Source organism: Taudactylus pleione, unplaced genomic scaffold (assembly GCF_031769625.1).
Source record: "Taudactylus pleione unplaced genomic scaffold, aTauple2 ptg000038l, whole genome shotgun sequence".
Taxonomy (NCBI): Eukaryota; Metazoa; Chordata; class Amphibia; order Anura; family Myobatrachidae; genus Taudactylus; species Taudactylus pleione.
Window position 1 is genome coordinate 2,989,016 of NW_028284440.1, and position 20,403 is coordinate 3,009,418.

Sequence of the window (20,403 nt, forward strand, 5' to 3'; positions counted from 1 at the left end):
GTGTGTTCTCCCCAGAAAATTTTTCTAGCCGGGTGGGGGCCTTCGCAATAATAAACTCTGTTGGCACCACAGATTTTTTTTTTTACAGCTCCCAGATCCCCACAGGTTTTTTTTTTCAGCTCCTGCACAGACAGAGAGTGGACACAGGTCTACTCTTTCATGTGTTCAGGCGACTGTTCCCACCCGAACAGCGAGCCCTTGCTTTTATACAGGGGGAGGGATCTCTGCCCTCCAGCCTGTCACCACCCTGTGCAAGGCCCGAGATGCACCACCCGGCACTCTCCCCTGCCCCAATGCTCCACATCCCCATGCAACCTACTGCCCGGCACTCCCCCCGCCCCCAATGCGCCGCGTCTTGTCGCCCAGAACCCTCACGTGTCCTGATGGTGGGCAGACACAGATGCCAGATAGACTGGGAGCCTCTGATGGGAAGAACGTGACGTCGGCACAGCTTGACGTCACATCCAGCATCTGTGTCCATGGCAAGGCTACATTGAGGGTGACCGGGCAACAGGGGATGCGGCGCTTTGGGGCGGGGGCAAGTGCCGGGCGGTAGCTGTTTCTTGCAGAGTGGTGGACACACATGCGCACACACACATGTGCCATGGAATAGAACCCTATTTCTTGTAGGACCCCATCTAGCCTGGCGAAGTGCAGCAACTCGACAAGTGGACGTTTTGGGACCGAAGACACTGTGCATTATCCTGCTGGAATTTTCCATCATTGTGGGGTACATGAAGTCTTGAAGGGCTGCAAATGGTCATCAAGCAGGGCAATGTAGCAGTTACCGGTCAATGACTTCTTCAAACGGATCAGTTGATCCAATCCATGTCACGTTAACACACCCCACACCATTATGGACCACCACCAGCCTGCACGGTGACAACTGGGATACATGGCTTCATGGGGTCTGCACCACACCGAAACCCTACCATCTGCTCTAAACAACTGGAATTGTGACTCATCGGACCATGCCAGTTGCCAGTCCACCAGGGTCCAATTAGCAACGTCACGAGCCCAGCTGACGCACTGTGTCCAGTGTCAGCAAGGGCACTCTCTTGGGTCTTCTGCTCCCATATGCTGTGGAAGCTAAAGAACGCTGCACTGACCTGCTGGATATGCGTCCGGTATCTCCTGCATTGAATGTGGATGGGATTTGAGCCAGTGTCGCTTGTCTGTTATCACGGACACTTCTGGCCAGACAACGCTGGCCATGATCATTAAGCACCTGTGGTCAGCCACTGTGCTGTCCATGGTGGAGTGGTAATGTCTTCCATGAGGTATTCTCGGTACACACGTAACAACATAGATCGATTTATTGTTGAATGGCCACACAACTTCGTAAGGAATATCCCATCCGTCGGGCACCCACTATCATGCCTCGTTCGAAATCTGATAACTTTGCTGATTTGTACAGTTGGATGATATATGCACCCACAGGCAGAGTGAAAATGTAGTTGACTCTAAAATGTTTTAGAGTAGGATACCATTTTTTTTGTGAATGGGGGAAACACACAAAAACTTTAGTGTCCCTTTGATCTATCAAATATAATGCTTAAACTGTATCCAAGGAAACAGGCAGCACCAACCAGCACATCAGCTTTGTAGCAAAAAAGACAAACATTTATTTAAATGCAAAAAAGGCATATGCTGCATTCCATCCATATAGATGACATAATGATACTTATCATATCGTAGTTATTATAGGCATATTGATAGCTCCCAGCCCGACAGCTGTTTCGGTGTTGCCACCTTCCTCAAGGGTCAGCTATGCCAACTCTAGCAACGAATGCCCTTAAATACCTAACACCCCCATAATGAGTACTCTCACCTGTGCATGCACCTGACATGCATCACCTCCCATCTGAACGGCCATCACATCCCGTAAGACGGACTCTCCGCAACCACACCATGATCCACATGGCGGGACGCCGTCCTCCGTCAAACCGGAAGTGACGCGCCGGACACAACGGAACTACTGTGGCTTCCCCACCAACTACTATCAGCCACAGGGTTCCGTCTGACAGGAAGCGGCTGTCAGATCTCTAACATTACAACCCAATCCAAAGCTACTAGCGTCTCATCACCATAGCAACCGGAGGCACTCAACTCAAATAGCTGTCCTCCAGCGCTGCTCATCAAACGCAGCAGCGCTACCTATTTGATCTAAATAGATCATAATGGGCAACAATTTGTAAACTAGTATGATCAGCTCAAGTTGTGTATACTGCATAATGTAACGGTTAACTATTGATTTTCATCCCAATATTAAGTGTTAATAATTACAGTGTTGTGATTTAAATTTTTTTAAAGTAATTCTTGTAATTTAAGATGCTTCTACATTTTTATTTATTTTTAGGAAATGTGCTCTGAGTGGTCAAACAAAGTCTTGTAAGCACAGAATCAAACTCGGAGACTCTAGCAATTATTACTATATTTCTCCATGTTGTAGATATAGGGTGAGTAGTAATTACATTTTGTTTTGTCGATCATCTGTGCATAGATGAATATGCTGTATGCTAATGCACTGTATTGTGATTGTTTTAACAGATTACCTCCGTATGTAATTTCTTCACATATATTCGGTACATTCATCAAGGACTTGTAAAGCAGCAGGATGGTGAGTAAATCATTCTAGAATAGTTTTTAGGACAACACATGACGGTACACATTTTGTGACACGTATTTCAATAAAGTAAGGTAAAACTATTACTTTTAATTTAATGTTATTCTAAATGTTGCATTTCTGACAGTTTCCACAGAGTGTTATTATGTTAAGATAATTATACAAAGTCAGGAATAAGACTTTTAAATATTATGGTGATGAAGGACTTGTGTATAAATGATTATCAATTTTTTTTTTTTTTTAATATATTTCTGGCAAGTTACAGTACATAGTAATATATTGGCACTTTATAATATTTAAAATAAAAATTGTCAAAAACATTTTATTTTGGTAATTGGTTCTTTATTATCCCTAACCAGTTTAGTGTAAACATTTATTTTGAATATTTATTTTTAATATGACAAAAAAAATGACTAAACGCCCACCAGATAGGCAGAAGTCAAAATTAAAAAGCATAGAACACTTCCAAGCACTTTTCACATCTTCTCAATTTATTATTAAGGATATTACTAATGCCAATGGTGGTGTCACAAGCCCATCACAATCTAATTTATTTAAAGCAGCACCAAATGAGGTCTGAGGAGATACAATACACAGAATGCCCACACTAATTTATTCAAGCATTATTTTGATACATAAGTAAACCTTATAAGAACTACAAATTTGTTTCGACATAATGTTGGAATTGCAGGGTATTTTAACATCTAGTGATCGTTTTCTTGGCATAGAAAGCAATGCTGCCTTTAGATGTAAGAGTGGGTTGAGGAGATTTCCAGACATCCCCATAGGTCTTAAAAAAATAATAATAAAAATTAAATTAAAAAAAATATATATATATCTATATCTATATATATATATATATATATATATATATATATATATATATATATATATATATCTATATATATATATCTATATATATATATCTATATATATATATCTATATATCTATATCTATATATATATATCTATATATCTATATATATATATATATATATATATATATATATATCGGCAGTAGAAACAAATACAAGGTGAGAAAATATTTAAAACAACTATGTTAGAAGTAGAACAAAAGCATTTGCAAGAGGAGGAAGGAGGTCCAATATCCATGATGGACAGTGATGCAAACAACGATGATAGGGCTGGAGGGGTAACAAGTGGCAGGGGTATATTGCAGTAGTGCTTAAGGATGGAGCATAGGCGAAGATGATAGGTTTAGATAAAATTAGCGAAAGGGACAAGTGGAGCATGAGAAGGGAGGTGCATGGGATGGACGGATGGACCAAGATGGACATGCACGATAGGGTTGGGTTTTGAAGAAGCTCTTGAAATGGCATGTCAGGCTGCACATGGAGTTTCAAAGGAGGGTACTGTGAGGTGCTTAGAGAAGGTGATCTGAAGATCATTATTAATACTCCCATTCTCGCCAACTCTGTCAAAGTTGGTGATTTAAAGAGGGAGGCATTAAAGAAGTATTTTTACTTGAGTGTAAGCAGCTTAAATTGTACTGTGGAGAGCCAATGGAGTCCTTTGCAGAGAGACACAGTGGAAGAAATTTGGTGTGCGAGAGAGATTATTTGTCCTGCCACATTTAGGACAGACTGCAGAGAGAGACAGATATGTGACAGACAAGCCAGAGAAGAGCAAATTGCAATAATTAAGTTTGGCTTTGACGAGACTAAACAATGGTCTTGATGACATCCAGGCAGGAGAGTGCGAATTCCGGTAATGGTGCAAAGATGGAAGCGACTGGATCATGCAATTGAGTGGATGTGGGGAGTGAAGTTGAGGAATATGTCAGTGATGACGCCTAGCCTGTACACATGGGAACATGGGTGAAAGCATCATCTTGAACCTTAAGGAAAATGGGAGGAGTGAATACAACACTAGTGATGGAAAGATCTGCTAAGTTTTGCATATGTCGAGAATGAGCTAGCGTACAGCCATCCAAGTGAACATGGAAGAATAAGAGAAAGAGAGGTCAGTGGATAGTCATCGGCATAGAGGTTATATTGGAGACTGAAAGAGCCGATTAGTTGTTCAAGAGAGGAGACCTAAAGAGTGGGAAATAGTGAGACGAGAACAAAACCTTGGGTGACCCTGGTAGACAGAGGGAGAGTAGGGATGCAGGTGCCAGAGGAAGAGGCAGAAGGAGAGATAAGAGTGGTAGTAGGTAAATCACTTTGAAAGTCTCAAACAAGAGCCATTGCTATAGACTTGCTACCTATATCTCTATGTAAGTGAATATCCTAAGACAAATGACATGAGTTGCTGGATTGGAAAACCTCAACTGTGTACAGATACTTTTTCTGCAGTTGATCACTAAAAAACCTCAACTGAAAGTACAGATACATTTTTCTGCAGTTGAACACTTATCAACTGTGTCTCCATTCCGGTGAAGGGAATATGACCTTATTGGCGGCCACCAACTAATTGCGAATTGATCAAACCTCATAGTTTGCATTTATACTGCTAACTGTCCGTCTATTTACATGTGTGTGTAAAATCTGTTTATTTGGATTTTAAATAAATGCAGTACGTTAGTTACATATTATATACTCGTAGATGAAAAAGTAAAAAATGGGTATCTTATATGGCGCAGTAGAAATAGTAAAAGCAGCAGAAAAGCGTATAAAGAAGTAAAAACTTGAATAGAGGTAATTCAAATGGTAATAATACACCCTATAACGCGCTATTACTTATAATGATGTTCAAGTATGAATTACCCAAAATAAATTGGGAGATCTGCACTTGAAGAAGGGCTCTGTTCCGAAATGCATCGTGCAGACGTTATGCTTACCATTCGGGATTCCTGAACACATTTCACCCAGAAGGCTGCATGCCCGTGGTATTCTGTTAAACCTAGCCCGAAAGATTCCGAACTTTTCTTTGGCTGATTTTTCCATCCGTTTACAAACACCACTAGCCCTAAAGGGTATGTTATAGGAATTTCCCTTTTATGTTTTACTATGTTTTAATACACTTGCACTGTTCCCTCTTTTTTTGGACCTGCAGTCAGGTGCATAAATATTGGGATATTGACAGAATCTTCATATTTTGACCTCTTCACCACCACAATGGCTTTGAAATGAAACAAACAAGATGTGCTTTAACTGCAGACTTTCAGATTTAATTTGAGGGTAATTACATCCAAATCAGGTGAATGGTGTAGTAATTACAACGGTTTCTATATGTGCCTCCCACTTTTTAAAGGGCCAAAAGTAATGGGACTATCAACTCAAAAGCTATTTCATGGACAGGTGTGGGCTGTTCCCTCGTTATTTCATTATCAATTAAGCAGGTAAAAGGTCTGGAGTTGATTCTAGGTGTGACATTTGCATTTGGAATCAGTTGCTGTAGACTCTCAATATGAGATCCAAAGAGCTGTCACTATTAGTGAAGCAAGCCATCATTAGGCTGAAAAATCAAAACAAACCCATCAGAGAGATAGGAAAAACATTAGGTGTGGCCAAATCAACTGTTTGGAACATTCTTAAAAAGAAAGAACGCATTGAAGAGCTCAGCAACACCAAAAGACCCGGAAGACCACGGAAAACAACTGTGGCGGATGACAGAAGGATTATTTCCCTGGTGAAGAAAAACCCCTTCACAACAGTTGGCCAAATCAAGAACACTCTCCAGGAGGTAGGTGTATATGTGTCAAAGTCAACAATCAAGAGAAGACTTCACAAGAGTGAATATAGAGGGTTCACCACAAGATATAAACCATTGGTGAGCCACAAAAACAGGAAGACCAGATTAGAGTTTTCCAAACAACATCTAAAAAAGCCATTACAGTTCTGGAACAACATCCTATGGACAGATGAGACAAAGATCAACTTGTACCAGAGTGATGGGAAGAGAAGAGTATGGAGAAGGAAAGGAACTGCTTATGATCCAAAACATAACACCTCCTCAGTGAAGCATGGTGGTGGTAGTGTCATGGAGTGGGCATGTATGGCTGCCAATGGAACTGGTTCCCTTGTATTTATTGATGATGTGATTGCTGACAAAAGCAGCAGAATGAATTCTGAAGTGTTTCGTGCAATATTATATGCTCATATTCAGTCAAATGCTTCAGAACTCATTGGACGGCGCGTCACAGTGCAGATGGACAATGACCCGAGCATACTGCAAAAGCAACCAAAGAGTTTTTTAAGGCTAAAAAGTGGAATGTTATGCAATGGCCAAGTCAATCCCCTGACCTGAATCTGATTGAGTATGCATTTCACTTGATGAAGACAAAACTGAAGGGAAAATGCCCCAAGAACAAGCAGAAACTGAAGACATTTGCAGTAGAGGCCTGGCAGAGCATCACCAGGGATGAAACCAAGCGTCTGGTGATGTTCCAGACTACAGGCTGTAATTGCCTGCAAAGGATTTGCAACAAAGTATTAAAAAGTGAAAATTAGATTTAGGATTGTTTAGTTTGTCCCATTACTTTTGGCCCCTTAAAAAGTGGGAGGCACATATAGAAACCGTTGTAATTCCTACACCGTTCACCTGATTTGGATGTAATTACCCTCAAATTAAATCTGAAAGTCTGCAGTTAAAGCACATCTTGTTTGTTTCATTTCAAAACCATTGTGGTGGTGAATAGAGGCCAAAATATGAAAATTCTGTCAATGTCCCAATATTTATGCACCTGACTGTATATTAAAATTTAATTTTATGACTTACGCCATGGTTTTCCCAATTTATTTGGGGTAATTTATACTTGAACATCGTTATAAGTAATATTCCTAGATGAAGGCCACCTTGTTACTAAATGTTGACACGATCAATACCAGCAATTATGCCTACTGATTTTTCTCTGAATTAGTAATTCACAGCATTAATATCAGCGCAGGGCCATTCTGTATATGTTTTCGTAGTAGGTAAACCAGAAAAGACTGGTGACACAAAAGCCATGGAGTGAGGGGAGTCAAGGAGGAGAGTGATCAACTGTGGCAGATACAGTAAGTCAAAAAGCAGGAGCAGGCAAATGTGGCCCTTCGACTTTGCCAATAGTAGATCATTAGTTGTAAGGGGAGAGTGAATGGTGAGAAAATGTTAAATGTTTGTAAACCAGCTGCTCCAGAAGTTTGGAAAGGTGTAGAGCATGGCAAGTGGGGGAAGGGAGTGCCATCAGGAACAGATGTTGCTACTGATAGCATTGATATTTTCGTAGACCTAAGTAACAGTCATGGGTGGTGGGGGAGGAGGTGGAGGGCAGAGAAGGGTGTTGATGGCGAAAAAGAAGCAATGGAGGTTGTTGGATTGGGTGTTTGGAAGTAGGACAATTTGGCAAGAGAGAGGGAATTTTAATAGACAGGATAAATCTGAGGTGGATAAAGCCGGCATTGCATTGGAACTTTCCCCAGAGGTGCTCAGCAGAATGTGAGCACTTTTGTAGGTACAGATGTGTCCTCTTGCATCTCTTCCGCTTTTGCAGCAAATTGCGCCACGCATAGCATGAGTTGCATACCCGCGAGTGGGTATGCGCGCTGCGTTCGCACCCGCGACTCCATAGGATTGCATGGTGCAAACGCAGCACGTGGCATGGTGTAGCATAGCACACGCGGTTAATTGCATGGCGCCATGTGTGGCACAATCGGCGAAGATGCAAAAGGACACATCTGTAGCAACTGACTTGAAATGCCAGGGATGGGGGCTTGGAATAATGGAGATGAAGTGTGATAACAGGAGCAACTTCATCCAGGGCTGCTGAAGTGGTGTAATTGCAAAACCCCACTACTGTTTTAAGGAGAGAGATGGTTACAATCATTCAGGTTGTGCAGTGTTCACTAGATTTTGGATTTGGAAGGGGGAGGGGGGAAGGGTGAACTAGAAATTTTGAGATGTGAGAGAATTCAAAGTCATTCGTGTGTTAAGGTGAGTGGGAGAGGAGGCCTGCTGGAAGAGACTATGGGCATCTCCATATAGCTAAACTTGCTTAATTTTGGGTTAGCCCATGTGTGATTCGGCAGGAAGTCAATGGTGGAAGAGGGGGTGTAACATAGCCATGTCTTTAATGCCATGTCACCTCCTGTAAAGGAGAGCCTGTAAAATACACTTTGGGTAGTTTGATGCCCTCCAGACAGACCAAGAAAACTGACTATTGAGAGTATCGATATAATGGACCATGTATTAAGATATCATAACTGAGGAGTTGTGGAACATATCTAAAAACTTTGACAAAACAATATATTTTTTGACCAGTTGACTGTCAGGGTTATTTTGCTTCAGGTTGACAGTCTGCTGGACAGGGAAATATTAGGGTGAGGCGACTACACCAGGATAGTTAAAGCAGTCAACCCTCTGTAGTGGAGTCGATGAGCCATGCATCATCCAGGGAAAAATAAATACACAGACCAATTTATTACAGACCTGAATATTTCTCAAAAATAGTTTTAAACAATCCAATCTAAAACCAGGGATAGCACCAGTAACTTTTAAAAACGCTATCAAAAGAGAAATTGATAATGGAATTGCCTACACGGGGACCCCTCTGTGTTAAGAACACAGCGAACACTGAATCAGGAATTGTAAGCCCTGACATAGGCTATTCGGTCCTGCCAATAGCCTATGTCAGCTTGTACATCTTCAAGGGTAAAATAGAAAGTAGTGGAGCTGCATTTAGGTGCTGACTCTGTTTATTGCCTTCTATTAGAGAACAGCAGTATAGTTTATAAGGTGATACATAGTGCAAGTTCTATAAGGAGAGAGTGTCTCCTATGGTGAGGGTCCTCCCAGCGTTAGCTGAGAACTGTATATCGCAAGTCTTACTTATATAACGGACACCGAATAAATCCTTAGCAGTTGTGAATCAAGTCACCGTTAAAATACCTTGTATTGGTCCCTTGTGGTTGTACCGCTCCAGCCGTTTCTGTGGATATCTTTTATTAGCAGTGTTCCTCTGGTTGGTCTTACTGATAAGTATCGTCGCTCCCTCCGATTGCCCTGCAGATAATATCCCTGGCCTTCCTACTTACACCTCCTTCCCCAGTATTTATGTCCCAGTGTAAACTGGTCCGGTGTTTGCGGAAGTAAGTCAGTCTCTGATTAACCCCCTCTGCGGGGTGAAACGCGATAGAGGCTACAGGTGCCACATAAAGTACGTATCTGGTGGAATCATCCTTGCTTGAACCGCTTTCACTCTGCAGACCCACTGATCAACACAACTCACCTCAGCAATCACTGGAACATCCTGAATATTGACATAATTAGTACATACCATTTGCTGAATTTCTGAGAGAGCCCATAATATTGGATTGAAGAGTTCTTTAGCTGGCAACAAGACATAAGCCAGTGATGCCATCAGAAGACCAGGTGAAATGCTGTGGGAGGTGTATTGCTTAAATGTTATATATACAAAAGTAAAGACACATCTTTTGCAATGTTTCTTCTCCCAATCAGTAGACATGCAAATCATGACACAATTGCAGTATAGGATTAAAATAAAAATAGCAGGTGTTCTTCATTACTAGTGGGCTGATTTTGAACAGATCCAGTTCTTCAGTATTAATGGCCCATGACCTTTCATAGATGCAGCATGAATCTGTTCGTACCAGACCTCCCTACTGAGGTGCGACCAGAAATCCACAGTAAGTAGTGATTTCATGGCTTACCGCGGCTGCCTACGAGCGATCAACCCTCAGCTCTGGGCGCTTAACCCAGATCTATGGGTTACCGTACAAGAAAACAGACAGTTGATTGATTTGCTCCAGGCATTAAACCTGGGAACTGCAGCCACGTAGTAAGACCTGCAACTAATTGAAGTGCGCCCGTAGTGTTTTGGTCTTGCTGTTAAAGCCAGCCATCTTACTCCTGTGGGTCATTAATTTACAATAAAGGCAGTTAAAGATCCCGGAGCCTATGCTCATACATTTGGTTATTTTTACCTGTAGGGGAATAATTTAGGGTATGGGAAGAGATTTGTGTAATTTTTTAAATCCCTCCACTGTATACAATCGGGAAGTCGGCTGCCTTAATACCGGCAGCCGGCTTCCCGACTTTCATATCCCGGCGAGGGTGAAATGCTGGGTTAAGTTAGGTTAGTCAATACTTGCCTATCGACGATCGGGATTTTTCCAGCGCTGTCGGGCTTCCGCTGCCGGGAACTCTGCTTTAGTCGGCCAGGCGCTGCTGGGAATTGAACCGCCAGCCATGCGGCCGGCTGTATTTCATACTGATTCCCTCTCCACAACCCCCCTCCCCCAGTTTGTAGCATTCTATTTCAAAAGCTTTTCAAGGTATAGTCCTCATTTTGGGTAGGGGGAAAACAGTACCTGAGAATCGGTATATTGTACTACATTGTTAATTAAATATATGATTGGAACATGTTATGCTTATGGGACACTGTTTTCTTCAAATAATTTCGATAAAATTTAAGTTCTATCAGACCCATTTGATGTAAACAAGCCAATGCATACAGCTTTTCTATATAATAAGTATTAACAGGATATTTCCTTACTAGCTGAGTCAAGGCTGTGTTCAAGATGTTGAAACACATAAGTATATGGCATCATTCCAGTAAACACATTTTCATTTCCACACAGAGGCTGATGCACCAAGTCGGATGCAGCTGTACCCATATTATGTGCATGAAACTAAGGACCGTATCCAATTACACATGATCATGTGAAAAGTTAATCAGAATTTAGGGAAGTCTGTCTGTACCCCCTAATAAGGCTAACTGACATAGGAAATCAATATACAGTAGAAGTGTCTAGCCACTTCTTATCAGCTGATTGCGGATTGACTCCTCAGCTGATAGTACTTAAATTATTAACAAATCTGTTATACTATATGAAGTTGCTACTGTCTACTTGCATTACTTAATTTCCAGTTGGCCATAGACAAGGGATTTGTTATATATAACCCATTTTGATATTTGGGCTGGATTTAATATCACCACCCCAAACTGTTGGAAAAAATTCAATCCTGCCTTCCCCTCTTTTGGATGGGTTAGTTCTGCTTTAACCATACTACTGTAGGGATTAAGTGGCCCATATATCTGATTGTTGCCATTGCCCAGTCCCCTGATTCCAGGGTCTGGCATCGGGGAAATCCAACATGTTGGATTTCCCTGATTTGCCGATCCCAACCTAAAATGATCATGATCAGCTAGTCGGGGAGTTTTTAACATGCAAAATTTCCCTGATTACCCGATGGATCACCAATAATCGATGCCTGCTGATCGACAATTTTGATCAGCATTGGGGAACTGCGGTGCTAATGGATGGCCCACATTAGGTGAATCAGAGTATGGGGGGAATGTAAAGGAGTGCGATTTGATAAAGGCCCTGCTGTAAGTAATAGAGGCTAAGAGCCTGAGTCTTAGTAGGGAGTAAAGCAGGGCAGATTTAAAATGTGCAGAGGGATTTAGATTTGGGAGGGGTGTGTTCAAACTCAATCTAAATTGCAGTGTAACAATAAAGATGTCCAGAACTTGTGCTCTATATAAGCAAAAGCAGCAAGTATTTACCCTACATGCAAAAAATAAATGTATTTCTACCCCTTGCATTGCAACATGGTTTGTTCCCAACTGTGAATCTGCCCCTAAATCACAGAAAATTGGCAGAAAACTGACGTTTTAAAACACGAATCACCATGCCAATTTATTCCTGGATATTATAAGCACTGAGCTCACAAGTCACCGCCAAACATGCCACAAAAAGTTGGTGAACAATAGAGGTGCCCCTGGACTGCAAGGTAGCTGCTATAACCTGTCCTACTGAGGCAGCAAAAGGTGTGCTGTTCTCTCTGTCTGTACAATTGGCCTGTGCTAGTCAGTTATTTTAACCAAGGTACCACATATAGTGACTTTAAAACAGGACACCCCCAGAGGGGTTGTTTGCTTGGTACGCATTGTGTGCTGCTATACTACGTAGTATCTAATCAATTTAGATACCGTATAGTACAACATCATAAAACTTGCAACATTGATCAAGAGCTTAGAGAGCTTGCCAAAGGCTTGGTATCAAAACCTTTTTTTCACATAAAACTACAGATATTGTAGATTACTCTTCTAAATCAACCAGTGTTCGACAGACAGTGCCCACAACCTTTCCCCATGATAATCAGCTCTAGGGTAGTGGCATGGCACAAATGTATTTGTTTTCCAAAAAATTCAAGCAATAAACAACTGTAAGCTAAAGGCTATAGTACTACAAGCAGCAGCATGCACAGACAGACAGTGGCTATTAAGAGTTTGCTGGAATTTGTTATTCAACAAATGAGCTTAAATAATTTTAACACTTTAAGTCATTACCCTTTACACCCACCACCCAAAGGATGACTGGCGAATCTCCATTGCTATTCAGCATGTGGCTGTATTTCCTTAGGTGGGTGTTCAACATGGATTTTGCAATGTCTCATTACAGTGTGAGTATCCCAGGCTGACCATGCTAATTGTTTCTCTGCTGTAGCAGTAATTAACCCAAGCTGCAACAATGGTGCTGATTATAGGGTAAGGGCACACAGTGTTTGTGTGTTTGTGGAACCTCATACAGTATCAGTGGGAAAAATATATCACTATGATGTCTGTAGGAGAAAGCAATACTGAATTATTTTTTAATTGAGACAATGCTTTTGAGTATCTTGCCAAAGTGATGTAATATGTTCCCTTAAAGCACCACAACACATACCTTGAATGGCAGTGTGACATGCCCGATGTCCGTTTAACACTTGCTACATCTGTCCCTAATAAGACTTCTCCAATTCTTTCATTAGAGAGTAAAAAAATTAGTTTGATTAACTCCATTGTTTGGGATGACCGTAAAAAGCTAATGGTGCGTACACACGGTACAATATCTATGAATGATAACGATATTTCGTTCATATTGTTAATTTTTATGCAGTGAACGACCAACGATGCTCGTTCCTGCATGAACGATGACGATATCTATGATCGTCCGTACATGCAGGCCAACTGGCACGATATTGTCAACGTTGCCTGTTCAGAGATGTGCCAGGATGACTTTACTGAAAGATATCTTTCAAGTTGTTGGTGGTACAGATCGTACCAAGTGTATGCAGCTTTACTCTTCAGGTTTTGCATATAAGCACGTGTTTATTTAATAAGTGCAAAAACTCCCTGTATATTTGAACTGTATTTAGCAAATTTGTATCTGCTTATTTAAATGTATGAGAATTTTATCATCTATATATACTCCATTGCATATTATATACAGTAGATTGTATTTTTTTTTTTTTCACCAACTCCTAACTTGAAAAACAAAATAATAGAAATAATAGAAAATCTCTGGGTGGCAGCTCTGAAAGAGACTGAGGACCTCATTCAGAGCCGGTTGCACAGAGCGTGCGGTCGGTCTGAATGAGGGGAGGACGTCTTGAATTTTCAAGACGTCCTCCTTTGCGGTGGTAAGGCTGTGGGTTAACACCCACAGCCTTACGACCGCCTAAGGTGATGGTCGCGATGGTCAAGACCATCGCGACCATCGGGACTTACGACGAGACCCTAGGGTAGGGTCTCCCTTGTCGTAAGCCCCGGAGAGCTTCTGGCTCTGTCTGAGCCGGAAGCTCTCCACTGACATCACTAGGGAACGCCCCCATTTGGGCTGCCACCCCCCCGGCCCGCCTTCCAAACCGGGTGAGCTGTCAATCAACATCGACAGCTCGCCCCCTTTGGATCGAGACCCGCTACGACCGGCGCTGTCGGTCGTAGCGGGTCTCACGGCGCCGTCGTGCACATGCTCTGTGGGGGGCCATCGACCCGGTCCGAGCGCATCAGCACTAACGACCGGGTCTGAATGACCCCCTGAGAGCTTTGCTTTAAAGTTGGGTACACATGGGAGTGATGTCTGCCCGATTTGCCGTTTCGTAACGACAAATCGCCAACATCGCTCAGTGTGTACGCTAAATATGCGCGTGCCCGCGGTTGCTAGTCAGGATTGAAGTGTTGCACATTAAACCTGACTATATTGCATGCGACATAATGTATGTTAATGAAGGCTGGAACGATATATCGTTCCGTCCTTCTAGTGTGTATGCTCAATCCCCGCTCAAGGGAAATTAATGGTTAAACCTGACATAATGTGCATCTAACAATGCAGTGCATTCATGGATGCAGGTTTTTCAGCATACAAGTGTCCTAATAAAAGTAGGATTTTTGCAAGTGCCAATTTTAAATTTTAAAACAATTAAGCATACGTTGCTCCAATTATGCACATGTACTACACATTTTATATTTGTGGTCATCAGCATATATCTACCTGTGAGGGGAGTCTCAATGTTTAGAAATAAATATTTAAAGTTACAATGTATTTACAACAATCATTTAAAGTTCTATCATCCATCTGGGGGACCCTGGGGTGTATTGAGGTTATGGGAACTAGCTCTTAACTGGTTAAAATTCTCGGGTATAAGGCTCCTACCCCTTTCTTAGCTTAAAACTAAAAGGGGGATTCAGACCCGGGCGCTAAGCCGCAGACGCACGCTATGGGCGATTGTCGCCAGTCTACGCATGCGTATGCATCGCAGTGTGCATGCATGAGCCAGTCATTGCGATCGGGAATCGTGCGCTCTTAACACAAAGACTAAGCGCTACTTTGAGTGAGAGTGCCGTTTGTGGGTGGCAACAGGGGAAGGTGCTTGTGAACGGGGGAGTGGTGGTGCAAACACAGGCGTGTCTAGGCATCAAAACGGAGTTTTACGGGTGTGCATAATTAGCATGGAAGCGTCATTGTACATGCCACTTGGTTGTATTTCAGCCTGTAGTGCTTGCAGTGGGGTAGAGTCTGCCCAAAGCGCTGCGAGCAGCTCCGACGGCTCTCGATGGTTCTGATTAATCATACACTTCCTGGAGATGACGTGTGCTAAGGAAGAAAAGTGGGCGTCTTTATACCGGCGTGTGCTCACTCTGCCGTCGCTCTCTAAAACATAGAGGCGTCCTTACAACAGACAGTGCGATCTCGGAATTTGCATACCCGGCCCCTTTTGGCAGCGAGAGAGTGCAGCTTAGCGTCCGCTCTGAATCGACCCCTAAGTTCTGAAGGAGTAGGCAGCACTGGTGGGTAGTTCTTCTGCTAAGAATTTCAGTTTATGTATCCACAGGAACTGCTTATGAATACCTAATATTTCTTCAGCGTGGGTTTCCAAGGCTACAAAATAAGTGATTGTATACCTTTCAGCAAAAGGTCAGACCAGATCTCAATAACACAAAAAGTTAGTGACTAGTGCGCTAAAAAAGCAGCTAGTGGTGTGTATCCTAAAGAGGTACCTCACTCCTCCACCAACATACAGTATATAGAAACAAGAATCAGAATACCAATCCACCAGCACTTTCAGATTAATTAGTGTACAGTTGAGCTTGGATTAATCCCACAATCATTCTCAGGTTGGCAGGCGTCTCGTAGGGTTGATCAGTTAGTTAGTAGCCCAAAAAGTAGAGGAACAAAAAATACATAGTATAGTTCCGTTTTAATAATAGATTAGACACATATAATAAATAAAATGAATAAATACCATAAAAAATATCTGTAACAATTTATGCACCGTGACTAAGAGGGAGACCCAGGACTGCAGCCGGGAGTTTCTTTCTGCTCATGCGCTTAAGAACTGTCTGCTGCCATTTCTTACTACTAGCTGGTAATTTTCATCTTTTCAGCCACATACGGATTCTGCTTATGAATGCCATAAATAGCTTACAGATATTTTTTGTTGTATTTATTAATTTTATGTGATTTATAGATTGTCTAATCTAGTATTAAAACTGAACTATACTATGTGTTTTTTGTTCCTCTACTTTTTCGGTTACTAACTACTGATCAACCCTACGAGACGCCTGCCAACCTGAGAATGATTTGTAGGATTAATCCAAGCTCGTCAGTAACCTAATTTATCTGAAAGCGCTGGTGGATTAGTATTTTTATTCTTGTTTATATACAATCAGAACTATCTAAATCTCTGCTCCTTTCGATTGCAGATCAGATTAAGATGGGAGCAGATAATTTTGGTGAGGCTGCATTGGATGCATCCTTACAGAATTCAAAGATTTCAGGGTTAATGTGGGTGTACACCTGATAGACATATCTGCAGACTGTGCAGAACATATTTTCTGCAAACAGTATGCACGGTCCGTCGTGACTGACGTCACAACTGGGCGGGCATTTACATGCGCCTTTAGAAAAACACGATATAACAGACAGCGCTGCAAATTAGTAAGATTAATCACACATTTAGTTCAAATACTTTTGAAAATATTTAATAGATAAATAAAAAGAAAAATAATAAAAATGGCCATGAAATATCCAAAAAGACAATTTATTGGGATATAACCCTAAAATTTGCAAATACAACAGACAACTCCTGTAAAAAATTACAGGAGTGATTGAGGAGCACAGCTCTGTGTGTTATGCAACTGTTATACACGCTCACAAAATGGTCGCAGTTGAATGGATATAGTAACATGGAGGCCCCTCACTGCTCTGCACAGCTCCTCTGCTCCACCCCCACCCTCCAGTAATAACGGACCACATTTCATATAAAAAATGATGGTGGCAGAAAGTACAACAGAACCCCCCCTCCCCTCGTGGTCACACCACTATCCCTCTGAAGCTGCTCCGCAATCCTTGCCCATGCATAGACCCTATTACCGGGGAACTCCATGCAGCCAGAGATAGGAGACAGACAACCGGGGCGTACAGGAGGATCAGCGTAGACTGAGACAGACAGCATGGGTCAGAGCAGGCCAGGATGGAGAGGAGCCATCAGCGCAGGATGGGATGGACAGGAGGAGTCAGCACAGGCTAGGATGAAGAGGAGGAGTCTGCGCAGGCCGGGATGGACTCCGGCACAGCAGTCACTGCAGACGACACTCAGCACATGCACTCCTGTGCATGAAATGAATTCTGCAATACTATAGGCACCAATCTCCGTGGGAGCTGATGAGGATCTGCTTCCTCCCTAACTGCAAAATCTGGTAGCCAGGCAGCAAAATCTGGTAGCCATGGCGACCTGGCCCCTGGGATTTGTCAAGCCCTGGCTTACTCCAATGTATTAAACATGGCAGTAGGTCCAGGGCTCAGACTCCCGCAATTAAACAATCTGTTTTTCCGGTGACCAATTCTCTGTCAGGACATTCATTATCTAAATTTAATGGCATGGCTCTTGAAGCAATGATCTTAAAACAGATTGGTTATTCAAAACATGGTCAAGTCTAGGATGCAGGTATCCTCAGACAATTCTCAGAGTATGGAAAAACGACATAGTCTGGTGCGAAAAAACAAGTTATCCTTCATCACCATTTTCTTTGACCAAGGTGCTTTAGTTCCTTCAGGCCGGTCTAGAATTGGGACTTTGCCTAGGTTCACCTAAAGGGCAGCTGTTGGCTCTGTCAATATGCTTTCAGAGAAGGTTGGCTCCTATCCCGGAAAAGACATGTTTACAGGGGGTTTTACACATTCTACCTACATATGTTCATCCCAAAGAACATAGGGACCTTAGCCTAGTGTTATCACCTGTTCAGTTACCACCATTTGAACCCTTGGAAAGAGTGGAGATTAGGATATTTTTACTTGGAAATTGTTTTCCTTTTAGCTATTACATAGGCTAGAAGAGTTTCTGAATTGGGGGCCCTGTCTTTCAAGTCTCCATTTCTAATGATACATGAAGGCAGGGCAGTTTTAGCACACAACCATGCTTTCAACTAAAGGTGGTGTCTGTTTTTCACCTTAATCAGGAAATTCATTCCTGCTTTTGGGAAATCTAGTATTGCAACCAATCAGGGTCAGTTGCCACTCTTGGATGTTGTAAGAATCTATCTTGATAGGACGGTCAGTATACATACTGTAAGACTGGGAGTTTACTAGTTCTTTATGATGCTAAGAAAAGAGATTTTCTGGCATCTAAGCAGACCATAAATAGATTGGTTAGGTCCTTAATTCAGCAAGCATATCTGGGAGCTGGATGCCCAGTTAGTATGTGTCCAAAGATGCTAGTTTTTGGATTCAGTTAAGTCTGAGCGTATCCTCTTCTAGGGGCAGCTTTGGAAAGTCCACATGTTCAGCAGTGTCCCCCTGATGGATGAGAGAGAAAATAGGTTTTTTTTGTACTTACCATTAAATCCCTTTCTCTGAGTCCATCTAGGGGACACACTGATCCCTCCTTTTTGTTTTGTCAGAGTAGTGTGACTTTTATCATATTCTTGTACAAACCTGTCCTTTTGGCCTTGTAAGTTGAAATTGAGTAGGGAGGGAGAGCTTTACACCTGAGAATTTTAACCAGTTAGGGTTAGCTCCTATACCCTCCGTACACCCCATGGTCAGCAGTATCCCCCCAGATGGTCTCAGAGGAAAGGATTTAACTGAAAGTACCAAAAAGCCTATTATTTTACACTGAATATATTTCTATATGCACGTTTCTTGCAGGTTAATATGTGATTTCTGTTTTTGTTCCCTGTACAGTTGAGCAGATGTTCTGGGAGATAATGCTACTGAGAAAAGAGATGTCTCGAGCAAAACTTGGATTTTTCAAAGAAGAACTTTAATACTCTAAAAGACTGTACTTGGACTTGATCTCTTCAATAGTAGAGAGACAGAAGATCGTGATAAATGTATCTATGACACTGAATAATTGCATATCACAATATATCTATCTTCTGTACTTTGTAAACTGCGTCCATAGAGTTCATGAGATACGTGAGAAACTGAGCTATACTGTGAGCGTTAGAGACTATTTGCTGCTGAGTTCTGGCAAACATTTGTAGACATGTACTGTACATTACTGGTGGCACATGCAAATTTCAAGAAATAAACTGTAGTTTTCAATTTCCTCCATGTATTCTACTGTGACATTGTAGTGGAAATACTTTGTGGGAACAGGTATCATTGCTTTATTTTGCAGTACTTCTCAGGCCTGCCTAATAGTATCAACACCTATAACTTTAGTAACACTTTGCTTAGATTCTCTTCAGCCCCTCCAGTTTAGTGCAGTATTTTGCCACAATGCTAAATAAAAAAAGAGATATCCTCATAGGCGCTAAGGTCAAATTAGAACCACCAGCAGCTGTTGGGAGGTAATGTGGTAGTGTGGATCCTCTTATTTTATCCACCAGGCATAAACAAGATACAGAGCAACAAAATTACTGAATATATAGTATATAATTACCTGCAGGCTGTGTGTATAGGGTGTATATAACACACAAATGCATTCTGTGTTTAGTTTTGGGTCCCATTCCCAAGATATCTCATTATGGTATGCAATTATTCCAAAATACAAAATATTCCGATATCCAAAATACCCCTTGTCCCAAGCATTTTGGATATGGGAGACTCAACCTGGGAACAAAAATAGATAACAGCGTTTATGGTGCCTAAAATAATCAAATGTGAATTGCACAATCTGCGGACCAAATAAAATGTAACAAATTTTAATAGAATGTATTACCTATATGGTTTTTGTCAAGTCTGTGTACTAATATGCTCTAATGGCAATAAAACAACAAACGTACTCAGATGGAATTTTCAGGGTAAAATAAAATAATGTCTTTGAATATTGTCATTTACCACATTAGTGGTGAAAGTAGAAATGTATATGTTGTAATAAGGGGTATATTTATTAAAGTGCAGGTTTTTAGAAGTGGAGATGTTGCCCATAGCAACCAAACGATTCTTGCTATTATTTTCTAGAAGGTGCTAGATAAATGTTAAGTAGAATCTGGTTGCTATAGGCAACATCTCCACTTCTAAAAACCCACACTTTAGTAAATATACCCCTAAGGGTGAGCTTGAATATCAAGGAGTATGGATAATACTGGAAGTCAGTCCAGG

General features: G+C 41.7%; 1 protein-coding gene across 2 annotated transcripts in view; it reads left to right on the forward strand.

Annotated features, from left to right (window-relative positions):
* The window catches only part of RAB3IP (RAB3A interacting protein), an 81,704-nt gene extending 62,299 nt beyond the window's left edge, over positions 1 to 19,405 (forward strand). For both annotated transcript variants that reach the window (XM_088452521.1, XM_088452520.1), the window contains exons 9-11: positions 2,360 to 2,459; positions 2,551 to 2,620; positions 19,039 to 19,405. In XM_088452521.1, coding sequence (XP_088308647.1) covers positions 2,360 to 2,459; positions 2,551 to 2,620; positions 19,039 to 19,121 — 253 coding nt within the window. In that variant the 3' untranslated portion in view covers positions 19,122 to 19,405. The remainder of the gene's footprint in view (positions 1 to 2,359; positions 2,460 to 2,550; positions 2,621 to 19,038) is intronic.
* Positions 19,406 to 20,403: the final 998 nt, after the last annotated feature.